The sequence below is a fragment of the Papaver somniferum genome, chromosome 11, assembly GCF_003573695.1.
Source record: "Papaver somniferum cultivar HN1 chromosome 11, ASM357369v1, whole genome shotgun sequence".
In the NCBI taxonomy this organism is placed as follows: domain Eukaryota; kingdom Viridiplantae; phylum Streptophyta; class Magnoliopsida; order Ranunculales; family Papaveraceae; genus Papaver; species Papaver somniferum.
This window is the reverse complement of record NC_039368.1, coordinates 7,657,022-7,673,760: the sequence shown is the minus strand read 5'-3', so window position 1 is coordinate 7,673,760 and position 16,739 is coordinate 7,657,022. Positions and strand designations below refer to the sequence as shown.

The following is a 16,739-nucleotide window of genomic DNA, read 5'->3' as shown; positions in this document are numbered from 1 at the left end:
TCAGATTCTCCTAAGTGACTTTATACGAATTACATTCCCTCGTATAATCACAATTTAATTACTTTATTAATATACACATGCTTCAAAAACACAAAAAAATTAGATTTGTCTTTAATCAAGAACCCAGATCCGATCTGAGATTGGCACGGGTATAGATTCGAACTATGACCGGTGGCAACAAGCACGCCAACCCATTGAATAAAAGTTTTCTATGTAAACTTAACCAACAACAACGTTGATATGGCCGAGTTGGTCTAAGGTGCCAGCTTAAGGCGCTGGTCCGAAAGGGCGTGGGTTCAAATCCCACTGTCAACAAGTTATTTTTTGAAGTGAAGGTTCCAAACTGAACCAAAATTATGTATCAGTTAACTACTAATTAGCTGACTATGTAATTGGTTTAATTTTTTAGCAATGCGGTTCTGGTGTAATCTTGGTATTGCCAGAATGAGTGTGTTTTTACGAACGGGTCTGTGTCACTATAAAAGTAGGAAGGTTAGACTTGGAAAGAAATAAATCGGAAACTGGAACAAAGTGGTCGGATTCGCGGCCAAAGCTTGGTTACACTAAAATTATTCTGTCATACGACTACCAATATCCAGGAGCAGCTGGTGGGACCGATGATGAATTCACCTATCCCCAAACAGGAGCAGCCGGTGGGACGTATGAAACCTGAATTAGCTTGAGTCAACGAAACCAGAAGAGGAGAAAAAAATGGGAAAATCCGAGAAAGAAAACCTTACTACCATTTTGCATAAGCATCTAGAAGAAATGCAGCAGGCTTTCCAGGTAAAACCCATTGATCAATCTTATCAACTCCAAGTTGTTCAATTCATCTGCAATTTAGATTTTCCGTTTCCATTATCTGAAGATTCAATTTCAAATATTTTTTTTTTTTTGTAGGTTTTGGAAAGTAAACCTCGTTCATCTCTTGAGAAAGTAGATTGGGAGAAAGTGATAAACATGGCGGAGCAATTATCAAAAAAAAAAACAACAGTTGGTAACTCCTCTATTCTGCCTTTTTCTTATGTCATCTTGCAACTTGCACTTCAAACAGGTCGTTTATATGCTCTTTATAAACTTATTCAGAACCCATTTGGAAAAAATAAACTTTGACAGAAACTTGATAGAGTTGTGTTTATGAGATGCAGCTGGATTGCAGAAGCACCAGACTGTGAAGAGTTGGAGGAGAACATGAAGATCCACTTTAGCATGCTGCAAGAATTTCTCTTGCTAGCACACAGGAGTAAGATTGGATCCGGTCCTACTCTTGCGGATTTCATCCAAGAATCTGCAAAGCGCTTTGCTCATAGCATTTATTCATTTTTTAAGGAGGCTGTCTCCTGCTTTGGTACCATTTTTTCCTCCTACATGGTTTACTTGTCATTAGGATTCACATAAAAAATGAAAATATGTTGCCTCCTAACCTGGCTAACGTATACTCCCTAATTGTTTGCAGGAACTCTTAATGAAGATCGTAAACTCTCGATCCAACAGCTAGCAGATTCTGTCAGGGAAGCATGCGCATTTCTCAAGAAAATTCCTAGCACAAACCACGCAGCCATTGCACGAGAAATAACAAGGGTTGCAAATTCCTTGGAGGGTTCATTGCGTCAACTAAAAGATTTGAAACCAGCTTCATCTGAGAATCCAACAAATGAGAATACTACTGATGAATTAACAACTGGTCTGAATGAGAACTATGATGATGATGATAATGGATCATTTGAGGGTGGTGAGATTGGAAATGGCCTCTCACCTGATGAGATGAAAATGGCAGTATCGGGTGTAATTGTTTTTTCTGACACACTAATAGTAATCAAGGAACTTGTCTGCGTCATCACCGGATTGGGTTGGCACTCAAAACCAGCCAACAATGATGTCAAACCTGTAAAGTTACCGGAGTTGTTATTTGTACGCTGTCGTAATATCAAAGTGTGTTTGTACGAGCTTGGTGTAGATTTATACCCACCATAAGTGGTTACTGCATTGAAGCTGGTTGTCGATGAAACTTCAGAGGAAATCAGAAAACTTCAAGCAGATGTACGTCAATTTGAGGACGCGTCCTGTGATAGTTTCTTCCAAGCATGTGAATGTTCACTGAGAAATATGAAGACTGAATTCTACTCATTGGAACCAATACCATCAGAAAGTGAATTGCAGAATATGTCTGTGAGTTGCTGGCATACCGATGAGTACTCATTAATTTAAACATTTCTTCATTGTAAAATAAAATGTGACTACAACTTGTTTAAATTCTGTAATTGTGAGTAAAGGTTACTTTGACAAGTTTCTTCCTATATTACAGAATCAAAGAAGCAAGTACTCAATTTTGTGTAGATTCTTTAGCTAAAAGAGGCGGCATGTTATATATATTCTGAGGGTCTTATACTTGATTATGTGGGCTTTATTCAATCTCTTGAATGGCCGGGTATCGCTTAGTATAGATTTAAATAGTTTAATGAACTTGGGGATTTTGTAATCTTTCGTAATTATTTCGTTTGTTTTCTTTTTAATAAAATTTTTGAACTAGCCAAAGAAAAAAACGAACTTAAGAAAATTGTTACCGGTGGCTAACAGTCAGCGGGCTAACAGTCACTGAATAGAAGTAAATTTGCCCATTCTCTTGGAATATTTATAGAGGGAAAATAATTTTTCGAGCATAAAAAATCAAAAAATTGCCAAAGCACTAACTTTTTCTTTTCATTTTTTGTTCTTTTGATCAAGTGCTAACATAATTATGCGTGGGGTTCTAAAATCTACTCCCATGCTTTAAAGCTCACAACACCATAATTTTTGTGCAAAGCTGCTGCATCCTGCGTACCCCCAGTTCCTGGCCCCAACGGGACAAAAATTTGAGGGGGGAAATCAGAGGGTATGTATTTCAGTAATTTATTTTCGTGGTGTGTCTTTGCAACCTGGCTTGATTGGGGTATACCCAAATTAATTGGGGTATACCAAATGAGATAAGGTCATTTTGAAGTAAAACACAATGCCCCTTATCCACATATTTACAAAAATGGTTAATCTATCCTTGATTAATTAACACTAATAAATGTTATTAGGATAATTAATTTAATTAGTTGATTAAAATTTTGAAATTAGGTTTTATTTTAGATTGAACCTATGGATGTGGGTAGATGTTTGAGATATTTTTTTTTCTTAAGAATTCTACTTGTAACGGAAATGAAATCGTACTATCCAAACACTTATAAATATAGGATTGTAGAGCTGTTGGGCGATTTTATACTCAAAATTATAGAAGGAATCAACATTTTCAGTTCTGAAAATATGAAAAGTCGGCAAGGTCTACGGATGAAGAACATGCCGACTATATCTGGCCGGCAAGGTCTGCGGATGAAGAACATGCCGACAACTTACGGTCGGCAAGATCGATAAAAAATACCCTGCCGGCTGTAGGATTTTTGACATACAGAGAAGGTGTTACAAATGCATGATTAGTCGGCAAGGTATTAATTTCATAACCTGGCGACTATATTTTAGTCGGCAAGGTATAGAGATGGATATCTTGCTGACCCTGTAACTGCTAATTTCAGAGATGAAAAGTCGGCATGGTATTCAACCTCATACCCTGCCGACAATATTTTAGTCGGCAAGGTCGACAAAAAATACCCTGCCGACTTTTGGTTCGTTTTGATCCTTCGTTGTTTTTTTTTTTTTTTTATTTCACATTTATAGTTAGAGTGTAGAAGAAAGAGTTTGATTTTTTTTTTAATATGTTTTGGTCGGCATGATTTTTTGGTATGGGCAATTTGGTTTTTTAACACCTTTTAGACATCCTTAACACACTAGTTTGGATAGGAATAAAATGAATATATCCCAATTAATCTGGGTATACCCCAATCTCGTGCAGCTTTGCAACACCAACTTTATGATAAGTCGGTAGATATCACATTCAACGAGGGGAATCTATTACTGAGGTTGGAACAAGTAAGTTTCACATGTACTATGACTTGGTCCTAATTGTGCAAGTTCAATTTAAATGCCAACACTAGTACTAAACAATAAAGAAGACATCACCATTTCTTCAGAACTTGGATGGATGCGTAATAGTACCTGGTGGTTTCTTTACCTAATTTAGCTGAATTGCGCCTTTTTCTATTTTTAGCCGAAAATGCGCATCTATACACCATTGGACACACATGATTATAATTTTTATAACACTTGAAGTGTTTTTGCTTCTGAATTTCTACCTGTATGTCAGTACGTGTGAGTAAAATAATGTGAACCCTAATTATGGTGTTGATGAAATAAGAAATGAGATGCACTCTTTGTTCACTTGGTAAGATTCCTTGATAAGAACCAAACCTACCAAGTAGGTCTAAGAATGTGATGCAAAACATAGAACACATCGATGTGGTAGACGAAAAATTCAATTATGTTCACCACTAGATCGGAGCATTAATTTGGGCATGTCCCAAATAAACAAAAACGTCTGGTACAGCCATGTACGGTTTAAGGAGGAGCGATTGCCACACTCTCAAAAATGTATGGCAGCCATTTATTAGGTTCTGTATTGACAATGACCAACCTCGGGAGGTCCCTCGAATCATCCAATGCCCAAGTAGTTGTTGCATTGCTAAAAGGCGTGGAATCATCGGCGTCTCTTATTTTTCACCAACGCGATCCGCATTAAAGCGATGCCAAACTCATATGACAAAGTGCTTATATCATCCGACACTAGCTTTAAAATTTCATTTCAATGAATCCTTTGGATTATAGTTAATACTACCTAACCCAATTCTTCAATTCCTCAATTAATAAAATAGCTACTGAATACGCAATGTTGACAAATAGAAGCAAACTAGTATATATTATAAGTGAAGATTCTATTAAAATCATAAAAACAAAATTAGAAGATAACTAATCATTATCATCACATTGTACTACCTAATACAAAAGAATCACCAAACCAGATTCACTCTCCCCTAAATTATAATTTACATGATTGCTAAAGGCTGGTACCAATCCACGGATTCATAGGACTGGTACCAACTTTGATGTTGTTTTATATGGATTGGTACCAGCCTTTAGCAACTGTGTTAAATTAGATACATAAAAAAGAAACATGATTTTAGTACTTAGGGAAATTTTATATGTTCTTGCAACGAAAACAATACAGTAAAGAGTACTCCATTTAATATCCTTTTATTCACTAATGATCACATAATGTGCTTTTTACCGGATTTTCTCTTAAATTCACTAACACTCAAAATCGTCTAAAAGAATTTCTCTTTCCAAAATTCGGAGCAACGAAAATCACTCCTATCTGAAAATTCTCTTCTCAGATCGGCTCCTTGAGAGGAGATCTGAGAAGATCAATCACCACTAACCTTCGTTTCACATGTTTTCAGTTTGTATGCATTTTTCTTTTTCCCTTTCTTCTTTTAACCGTTTATAGTTTTTTTTTTTAACCGTTTTTTTTTATTTCTTTGGGCTTATCTCATGGATTTCTATATTATCAATGCAGATATTTTTTGTGGGACAAGATCCTGAAGCATAGCATCTTCAACAAAACTGATCTATCCTCCAAACCAAAGCAAATCTGCTTTTTTTTTCCATAGATTTTGATGGTCATCTGATGTTGATTTTAACTGTTTTAGTTTTATTTTTCTCTCATGTGCTTGGCTATAGATATAATTTCAATACACTAGCTTAATGGGGTTGTTAATTTCTTCTTTGTGGCTAGGTTATTTTTAATAATCTATATTTTCTGTACTAGTTTAAGGGAGTTTTTTTCAGATTTGAATTTGTATTATCTAGGTTTTTTTATTCTTCCTCTAGATGTAATTCTTTAGGTAGATGTTTATGTTTTAATGTTTGTTATCCTCACTGTTGATGTTATGAAACTAGGGTAACCAAGATAACATCAATTCGTTCATCAAGAACACCATCACGTTCATCAATCACTATAAGAGTTAACACATCTGCAATGCCGACATATTCCGATTCGTCCCAATTCAGATTCTTAAAGATCTATTCAAATTACCGCTGCTACTTAAGAGATTTTGGTTACCTTTACTGATACCTGGTTCACTGCTAGCCTGATTGCTTTAGGCAATCAAAACTTAAAAAATTCCAGTCCATTTATTGCATGTTCTGATGAACACTGGGTTGGATTTGATCCAGTTATTGCATTTTGCTTTTGTACATACTGGTATTACTTTCAAAATCAGTTTCACCCCAGTTGTTTGTTTCTTTCTTTTGCAAGAGAAAAATATCTTCTGAAACTGTTTTTAGGTATGAAGCAAAGTAAAATCTCGTCCATCTTGGCTGGCATTCTGACAATTTTTTCGGTTTCAACAAAACAACATAAGAAATTCATAACCTCGCCGAAACGGGATTCAATCGAGAATATCGTCTGTGTCGCCTGACATGCTCAAATCTCAACCGAGATTGCTTTCAAATTCAGATGAATTTGAGTGCTTTTGATTTCGAAAAAGTCTCATACAGACTTGCGCAAATAAAAATCAAGATATTCAAACCCATAATATTGATTTCACCTTATCGTAATCTACTTGTATATGTAGAAATTAAGCCTTCAAACCCACTGATTTTAGAGTATACTTACAACACGATCATGATTTAAAAAAAAAAAGAATCCTAAGAAAAGAAGACCAAAAACACTAAGTCGTTGAGCTATTGAGACTAAGGTAGTAACAATATTTTTTTTCTCCGTCAAATGGATCGATCAACTTGTTAGTAGTTTGAGAAGGAGATAATGAAGGAGCTGCGAAAAAAGGAAGAGCCGGAAGGAAAGCAAATTTAAAGACTTACGTGTCTTGATTTATTAATAATGATAATTAAAGATATTTATTACTAGGTTGGTTTATAAGACAGCACAACAACTATATTTCCTAAAATAAGCATTCCGGAATCTTGAACAAACATCTCGGCGAGATATCGTTGTTTTGGACCTAGCCGGGACAAACCGAAACACGAGATAGACCACAGTGGTCTGAAGGGATGAGTTGATAGGAAAGAATTCGTGAAGATACTATAACTTGAATGATTCTTTTATAATCTTGAAAAGTTCCCGTAAAATTTTTCAATTTTCTAAATCGACTTTATCAAAATATCTATTCAGGTTAGATTCTTTTCCGGAAAAAGAAAAAGAAAAAAGAAAAGAAAAAAGGAAAAACTTAGCCAGACAGGTTTCCTGCTCAATTACACATGTGGATATACCAAGATGGGCGTACATCCTATCACGGCTCAGTTAAAAACAAAGAGAACTGAACCAACCTTGTGGTTACAACGTAGTTCCCAGGAACCAAGCAACAGCATACGACATGGATGACTTGGTCCAAATATAGGTGGAGTTAAAATGCAAGAAAAATCATGAATCATCAACCATAAGGTCCATAGCCTCCCGTGTGGACCAATTTTTACTTTCCATTTCACACCTTCACTCACCAAATTTTAATTACGCAACAATCCACTGTATTTAACCAAAACTTATCATAAATGGCTCACAAAATTCACTCCATTAGAACATCCACACTGGGCGAGTATAACCAAAAATTTGGGATGAGATCGTAACACAGTGGGACGGAGTAAAGATCAAATCCCAACCAAAGATCAAATTCCAGACCAAATATGGTCGCGACCAAATCCCAAATTCTAATATAGTCGGGTGTAAATTTAAAGTACGCTTGTTGCTGGGCGTAAATTTAAAGTACGCTTGTTAACGGGCGGAGATTTAAATTACGCCCGATGAAATTTTAATTAAATAAATAAAAAAAAAGAATGAGGCGGACTTTTAAAGTCCGCCTGATGAAAGTTACAAAGAATGGGGCGGACTTTTAAAGTCTGCCTGATGAAATTTTAATGGGGCGGACTTTTAAAGTCCGCCTGATGAAATTTACAAAAAATGGGGCGGACTTTTAAAGTCCGCCTGATGAAATTTTACCAAAAAAAAATGGGGCGGACTTTTAAAGTCCGCCTGACGAAATTTTAATCATGTACCGTTGCGTCACAACACGGACTAAACCCAAATTTTGGTCTTTTTTTTTGATCTTTGATCTTTGATTTTGATCGCACCACTGCAGTCGCTGTTAGTGACACGTATGCACTAATCCACTGTACTTAAAAAGTAACGCTAAACAAAATTGGTAGGTAGGTGAGTAATTTGACAAATGTTGATTATTCACTCCCTCTCTCTCCAAAATCATATCCATATAAAAACCCCAATCTATCATCTCCATTGTCAGAGCTTAACATTTTTAAGTTCAATCAGTTTCACTTTTCAATCTCTCCATCTCTAGAAAATTCAACTCAAAAATTTCTGGTTACAAAAAAATGAATTCAATAACTCCGTCAAAATCTATACTGAAATCATTAAGTTATTTAGATTCTACACCAAAATTGTCAATTCCTAGAAAGAATCATCTTCATCTTCATCATCAATCAAATAGATCTCAAATTTGTACCATCAAATCAATCTATAAGCATGAATCAAGAAATTTCTCAGTTGGTTCAAACAGAGCAGATTGGCAAAGTTCTTGTGCAATTTTGGCAAGTAATGTGGTTTCACAACAAAGTGCTGAGAAAACTGATGGTGGTAATGCAGATATAACTTCCATTAATGGTGTTCATCAAACTCTAGATCTAGTACCAGTCCAGCAAGAAACGAATTTACCAAAGCCTCTTTCGATTACCGATCTATCTCCAGCTCCGATGCACGGTTCGCAATTGCGCGTCGCTTATCAGGGAGTTCCCGGTGCTTACAGTGAAGCTGCGGCTGGTAAAGCTTATCCTAATTGTGAAGCTATTCCTTGTGATCAATTCGAAGTTGCTTTTCAAGCTGTTGAGCTCTGGATTGCTGATCGAGCGGTGTTGCCGGTTGAAAATTCACTCGGCGGTAGTATTCACCGGAATTACGATTTATTACTCCGTCATAATCTTCATATTGTTGGTGAAGTTCAATTACCGGTTCATCATTGTTTATTAGTCTTACCTGGTGTGAGAAAAGAGTATTTAAATCGGGTTATTAGTCATCCACAAGCGTTATCTCAATGTGAGTTGACTCTTACAAAACTCGGTCTCAGTGTTGCCCGTGAAGCTGTTGATGATACTGCCGGTGCTGCTGAATTCATTGCTACACATAATCTACGCGACACTGCTGCTATCGCGAGTGCTCGTGCCGCTGAGTTATACGGATTACAGATTTTGGCAGATGGAATTCAAGATGATTCGAGCAATGTTACTAGATTTGTCATGTTAGCTCGTGAGCCGATTATACCGAGAACCGACCGTCCGTTTAAGACTAGTATTGTTTTTGCACATGATAAAGGAACATCGGTTTTGTTTAAAGTGTTGTCTGCTTTTGCATTCAGGAATATCAGTTTGACGAAGATTGAGAGCCGGCCGTATAGAAATCGTCCGATTAGAGTTGTTGGTGATGCCAGTACTGGTACTGCTAAACATTTTGAGTACATGTTTTATGTTGATTTTGAAGCTTCAATGGCTGACCCAAGAGCTCAAAATGCACTTGCTGAAGTTCAAGAATTCACTTCATTTCTAAGGGTGTTAGGAAGTTATCCTATGGATATGACTCCATGGAGTCCCTCTAGTAGAGATATGTAGAGAATCGTGGAATTGAAACTGAAACTGTAATGTAATTTATGTTTGAAATTGAATTTGTTGGTTTGACGGAGTTGAATCGGTTTTTTTTGTTTTTGGATATTGCCGGAAACGGTGACCGTTTCCGTTTCGTTTTTTCTTACCTTGTTAGGTAGCCGTTTATATTGAGGTAATGTTAACTCAGAATAAAGTGGGTTAAAATGATTTAAAATCATGTGGAGTTGACTATGACCATTGACAGGAAGGGGTGTCCAGTGTCCTTTAGCTACAATAAAAGTTGGTCGGACCAGACGTGAGTGTCCAACACTTTTTTCTATCTGAAGGTGGAGGTAGTCTGACGTAAAATCGTGGGTGTCTGACGTAAAATTGTATGCTAAAATTCGAAAACCGAGTAGAATCTGATACTTAGATAGAACATAGATTCTAGTTGACAAGAGTTTGATATGTGAAAATGATATATGTATAAACCAACAAATTAGAGACCAAACTAACAACTCATTTGTTGAGATTTTGTCCTGTATCCATCTGACTAAATTCGGACGAAAAGACTATATTCAATCTAATTTGGATGTTGGATGCAATAATGCTAGGTTTACCGGGACTCAATCCCGTGAAAAATCCGGTCCCTCACATCACCTGAGATCCACTCTGCAGCCTTTTCATATCCAAATGCAGAGATGCATTCCCCTCATTGGTCCCATCCCTTTACGGGATTTCACCCGATTTTTTTGGACGTGAATGTAACATCACTCTGTTGGATGTATAAATATTTAATAATTTTCTCGGTTTATTGGGAGGGGAATATCGGGAGAAATCCCGTAACTCAATACATGTGGAACCTATATGAGTGTAAAACAACACCCCTCATAAAACTTCGTGGGCTCCCCAATACTGTGAGATGCGAGAAATTTTATAGGATTTTCTCCCGGTTAATGTAGAAAGGACTTATTAGTCATTCTAAGTTAATTTTCAGCAGACTTTGTTTACGGCTTATACATAAAAAGGCATACACAAAACCAATTGGTAATATCACCAAGGATGAAATAGATTTTGTGCACATAAAAATGTATACAAAAAATTCAAGTTAAAATCATCCTAAAATATGAAGTTGGTCTTGTAACTCACATCACCACCACCAAACACCACATTTGTCTTCACTTTAAAAATAAAGCTCTTGTCTACTTAATCAAATTTATTTATATATTAAGCACATTATGAGTTCGCCATGACCAAGTGCTCATCATAATCACGTATTTGAAAACCAAGTTTAGTGTGGTAAGTAAGTAGGTGCACATAAGAAAAGCAAGTCACGCCGGCTTTACCTATAACGCTATAACAAACACCAACTTCCATGCACCATGAGAGTAGGTGAATTAGTGCATGATGATGGGGTTGTTAAGTTGCCACGCACCTAGCTGATTCATTCGTGCTTGTTACCCACTTTCTAATTGTCAAGAATTTTCCCTTTCAAAGGCCCCAGAAAATGGACAGGTAGTAGTAGAATCTGGTTTTTTCCTTCGAAATAGAAGTCAAAAGCAGAAGTGAAAAATAGAAGTCAAAAACAAAATATTTTTCCTTCACAAAAAATTAACTTTTTTTGATTCCAAAAATCACCTTGAAATTTTGTACGCAAAGTGATTTCTAATTTTTTTCGCTTCTAGAAATCAATAAACAATTTCTGAAATAACATCCAAACAGGCTATACACATTATCCATAGCATGAACTCTAAAATCTTAAAACAACGTCCGACTTTTTAATCTTTTAATTTCTGATGAAATTTGGATTTCCCTTTTAGACTAAAGTCCAAACAGGGATAAAGGAGAATCCCAAACCATCTTAAACGTGGTGATACACTTTCAATGTCGTCACTTAAATTTTTAGAGTTCTTTATCGATTGAAAACCCAAGTTTGCAAACACACTTGTTCACAAACTTTCCCCAAATGCAATTCAACTTTTATTCACATATTACCTAACCATTTTCAATGGTTAAATATTTTTGAAGGTATTGAGCGGTTTTCATTTGTAGGTTTGGATTGGAGGCTCAATTACAATATTGTTATGAACGAATTTTTGGGACCATGTTCTTTTTTTGGACCATGGTTCTATTTTTAGTAAGACATTTAAAAGTAAATCTAGATCACCCCTTATCTAGATATTTATATTAATACCTAAACTACCTTCCTGATTAATTTTGGGTAATGATTATTGAAATCATTAGTGAAATGATTAAGTAGAATTATTGAGAGAGTAAAGTTAGAGAAGATGAAGAAGAAAAACATGGAAAAAAAATTGAGTTCAACCACAATCGGAGGAAGAGCATTTGGATTATCAGGTATGCTTCAAACTTATCTAATGTTGGTTTAATTGCTCCAAACTTTCAAAAAAATGAAATTTTTTATGTAGATTTGGACCAGTTCGGTTACCATATGTCAAGAACATGTAACCGAACACACATGAAAGTGTAGTTCGGTTACGTTTTCCAAACACGCAGGTTACCGAACTCGCTCGTTAATGGAGTTTTGGCCGTACAGTGTAATGTTCGGTTTGCCCGCAATGTACCCGAACTTTAGGGTCTAGAAGTTCGGTTGCTTTGCAAACAATAACTAACCGAACTTTACATGAAAATAAAATTTTACCAACTGTACATAGTTCGGTTGGTACGCAAAGTTCATACCAACCAACTATCCAACCGAACTTAACGTTAATAAAAATTATTCTAAGTGTAAGAAGTTCGGTTGGATCACAAACTTTTATCCAAAAGCGTATCTAACCGAACTCACCGATACAAAAAATCCCAAAGTTACAGTGTTATATTCGGTTACCTAGTATAAAATGGTAGGTAACCGAACTTTGAACTTAACAATTTATATGGGTACATCTTGTGTGTTCAGTTACATATCAAATTTCTCTACCAACCAAACTTAAAGTTCGGTGATATCCTTATTTTGCGAAGGAACCGTAACTTATGGACTTGTGTTGTTCTAATATAAGGAGTTCAGTTAAAAGTATTTTTTGCGAATCAACCGAACTCCGATTTCGGTTAAGAAAAAATTAATTCGTGATAACCGAACTTTTTGCGACTAAACCGAACGTTTTGCGACGTAACCGAACTAAAAGTTCGGCTGAGACTTGTTTTCTGCGACGTAACCAAACTTTTCTCTGAAAAAAAACCCTCCATTAATCCTCTATGCAACTTCCATTTTCAACTCATTTTGATGAGTACTTCTCATTTATTCCACCAAAAACGAATGACAAGTAATGGGTTTGTTAGAATATCTTTGTTAATGTTTTAAATTAAGCTATATATATAGAGGTGGTGGTGGTGGTAATCAGAGGTGGTAGTGGTAATCGGTGGTTGGTGGTGGTGATAATTGGAGGTGGTGGTAATCGGCGGTGGTGGTTGGTGGTGGTGGTAATCGGAGGTGGTGGTGGTGGTGATAATCGGAGGTGGTGGTGGTGATCAACGGTGGTGGTGGGAGGAGGAGGTGGTTTTATATATATATATATATATAGGTGGTTATTAGGTTGGTTTTAAATTAAATTAGGTTAAGGATAGATTAGTCATTTTAGGACACCTCATATAACTATAAGGAAGGTGGCCGAATAAAACCATGGTCCCCTTAAAAAAACAAGGTTCGGCTGGACATAAATTAGCCGAACATTTCTCTGAAACTCGTCATTTTCATTAAACCATGAGGTTCGGCTGAAATCTATAGTAGTACGAATCAGCCGAACCACACACATATTTACAAAACCCTAAGGTTCGGTTGTAGACTAGGAGCCGAACTTTTCTTCGCGCCAAGTTCTGCTTCCAAAATAGCAGTCGAACCTAATGTTGAATTCTGAAAAATTTTGTAATCATTCAATTTTTTTGAAGAATAGAAGTAAAAAAAAAAAAAAAAAAACTCCTTCATCATATGGAATCATCCATTTTGAATCACAATAATCTCAAAAACCTAGTTTTCCTTTTTTCTTCTTCCTCCTCTCAAAAAATTTGATTTCTGTACTAATATAACATTAGCAACTTAACTTAATCAATGAATTAACATTACTAATTAATCATAATCATTAACATTTAATTATTATTATTAGAACTAAATAAATAAAGATATACTTACCATTATTAAAAATGGATGGATAAGAAAGAATGGTTTTATCTAACGATCCTATTTTGTCACCATTTGATATGCCTCAAAAATAAAATAAATTAATATACCTCAAAACAAATTTCCTTTGTAAACAAAGAATCAAGCATTCGCAATTGTATAACCTTATTCCATTACGTTCAAGCATATCCAATAAATTAAGCATACCACAACACACGAAGAAGTTTATTTTTGGAGACAAATAATGGGTTTCACATTTTTACTACATGATGAATTTGTTGGATGCCTTGGCTGAGATAGTGCCACAAGTTTACTTATTGCCGCAAAATCATCAGAGTGATGTGTAGCTTGGCAAGACGTGCATATTGTACTTGTCATGGTGTTCATGAGAGCAACACCTTTGGATTATTACCAATGAAAAAGACTTCTAAGTTTCCAACGCATTCCGACGGATCTACAGTTCGGATTGAGAGAAGAACCTATGATTAGCTTTTCGGAAAACTTCCAAAAGTTTCAACTAAAAAAATATATGAACAAACAGTCTTTTCTCTTTTTCTTATAAGAATCAATGAACAAAATTACAATAGCATCTGTGATTTCTCAAAATTCAAATTTCTATGGTTTATTTACTAGAAAATGTAATGATCCCAAAATTGAAACCTCTTTCAGTCATAAATCTCTAATAGAAGGACTCCAAGCAGTCATATCCATGGGATAACTTCCTAAAACCCTTAGAAACGAAGTGAATTCTTGAACTTCAGCTAATGCATTTTGCGCTCTTGGGTCAGCCATTGAAGCTTCAAAATCAATATAAAACATGTACTCAAAATGTTTAGCAGTACCACCAGTGCTGGCATCACCAACAACTCTGATCGGACGATTTTTAAACGGCCGGCTCTCAATCTTCGTCAAACTGATATTCCTGAATTCAAAAGCTGATAATACTTTAAACAAAACCGACATTCCTTCATCGTGCGCGAAAACAATACTAGTTTTAAAAGGACGGTCTGTTCTTGGTATAATCGGTTCACGAGCTAACATGACAAATCTAGTGACGTTACTCGAATCATCTTGAATCCCATCTGCCAAAATCTGTAACCCGTATAATTCAGCGGCACGAGAACTGGCAATAGCAGCAGTGTCGCGTAGATTATGTGTTGCAATAAATTCAGCTGCACCGGCTGTGTCATCAACAGCTTCACGGGCAACATTAAGACCGAGTTTGGTAAGAGTCGACTCACACTGAGATAACGCTTGTGGGTGACTAATAACACGATTCAAATCTTCTTTTCTCACACCAGGCAAGGCTAATAAACAATGATGAACCGGTAATTGAACTTCACCGACAATATGAAGATTATGACGGAGTAATAAATCGTAGTTCCGGTGAATACTACCTCCGAGCGAATTCTCTACCGGTAAAACAGCTCGATCAGCAATCCAGTGCCCAACAGCTTGAAAAGCAACTTCGAATTGGTCACACGGTATAGCTACACAATTAGGATACGCTTTACCGGCTGCAGCTTCACTGTAAGCACCGGGAACCCCTTGATAAGCGACGCGCAATTGCGAGCCGTGCATCGGAGCCGGAGATAGATCGGTAATCGAAAGAGGCTTCGGTAAATTCGTTTCTTGCTGAACTGGTACTAGATCTAGTGTCTGGTGCACACCATTAATTGAAATGATTTCAGCATTACCACCACCATCTGTTCTTTCATTACTCTGTTGAGAAACAACATTACTTGCTAAAATAGCGCAAGAAGTCTGCCAATCTGCTCTGTTTGAAACCAGACCAGCTGAGAAATTCCTAGTTTCTTGCTTATAGATAGATTTGATGGTACAAATTCGGGTTCTTTTTGGTTGATGATGATGAATCTTCCCAGGAATTAATGATACTTTTTGTGTAGTATCTAAAGAACTTAATGATTTGAGAATATGTTTTGTTGGAGTAATTGAATTCATCTTTGGAACCAAAAATTTGAGCTGAAGTTTTTAGCAGAAAGAGATAGAAAATTTTAAGCTCTGAAAATGAAGAGGATGGATTAGGGGTTTATATAGAAACTCACAAGACTGTAAATGGAAAGACTAGAGAGTAAGTGGTCAAATTACTCACCTACCTACCATTTTCATTGTAATAAGTGTCCACTATCTTTGTATTGTTTTGGAGAAGTAATGGGGGTATGGATTAGTCCATAAAAACCACTTTATTATAATAAATGATGAATTAATGATTAATTAAGTTTGGATTATGAACAATGAACATGTGTGAAATTGAATGGAAAAAATTAGTCCCCATAATCCCACATAAAAGAGGAGGCTACTACTTGGTAATGTTTAACGACTGAGCCATCTTTGTCGTATGCGCACTTTTGCGGTTTGTCCTGGTTTTCCTGGCAAGTACATTGTAACTACGTGGTTCGTTCCATCTTCGTAGACTCAGTCAAGTGAGTCGGAAATCTTTAGTGATCGAGGGATTACGTTTTTCTCATACACCGAGTATTTGTGTTAGGTGGTCGGGTTTGATAGTTATTTGAAACCTTGCAATCGGATATGATTCTAAAAGAATTATTGTATTGACTATGGAGGGATCGGAAGAGTTCGAGTTTGGTGAACATTTTCTGAGCAAGTGTCGGATGATATAAGCAAATGCATGGATCACGCTTGACTGAATATGTACCCCGAGTAGTTTGGTCTGATTGCATTTTCATAAGGGAAAAAAATGAGGTATTTTATAGCATGTCCAGAAACTAGAAGTAAAAGTGGCGATGCAGAGGTTAATTCCAGAAATTTAGAAGTACATATTTTGTTACTTTATAAAAAGTTGATTTTTTTTTTTAAATTTCCAAAAGTCATTCTAAAATTATAGTGCCAAACTAATTTTTGAATATGTAATTTTCTTTTTACTCGGCAAAAATGAAAATTTCATTAAGGAAGCTTACATTAGCAAGTAGGGAACAAAGGATCAAGAAGACCCTAACATGGAGGAATTACAAACACAACCAACCCACGCCTAAGAAGATGTGAAAAGTTA

General features: G+C 36.1%; 3 protein-coding genes and 1 non-coding gene across 4 annotated transcripts; 3 read left to right on the top strand and 1 right to left on the bottom strand.

Annotated features, from left to right (window-relative positions):
• The first annotated feature begins 234 nt into the window (after window positions 1-234).
• Window positions 235-315, top strand: TRNAL-AAG. Its single transcript has one exon. It is a non-coding gene; the product is annotated as a tRNA-Leu (tRNA).
• A 396-nt stretch (window positions 316-711) lies between these two features.
• On the top strand, window positions 712-1,974 carry LOC113324032. Its single transcript, XM_026572371.1, has 4 exons — window positions 712-786; window positions 901-951; window positions 1,117-1,348; window positions 1,457-1,974. The coding sequence occupies exons 1-4, from the start codon at window positions 712-714 to the stop codon at window positions 1,972-1,974; spliced, it is 876 nt and encodes a 291-aa protein (XP_026428156.1).
• A 6,188-nt stretch (window positions 1,975-8,162) lies between these two features.
• On the top strand, window positions 8,163-9,694 carry LOC113321573 (arogenate dehydratase/prephenate dehydratase 6, chloroplastic-like). Its single transcript, XM_026569459.1, has one exon. The coding sequence runs from the start codon at window positions 8,317-8,319 to the stop codon at window positions 9,601-9,603; it is 1,287 nt and encodes a 428-aa protein (XP_026425244.1). The 5' UTR covers window positions 8,163-8,316; the 3' UTR covers window positions 9,604-9,694.
• Window positions 9,695-14,201: 4,507 nt separating this feature from the next.
• LOC113321572 (arogenate dehydratase/prephenate dehydratase 6, chloroplastic-like) lies at window positions 14,202-15,718 on the bottom strand. Its single transcript, XM_026569458.1, has one exon. The coding sequence runs from the start codon at window positions 15,668-15,670 to the stop codon at window positions 14,378-14,380; it is 1,293 nt and encodes a 430-aa protein (XP_026425243.1). The 5' UTR covers window positions 15,671-15,718; the 3' UTR covers window positions 14,202-14,377.
• Window positions 15,719-16,739: the final 1,021 nt, after the last annotated feature.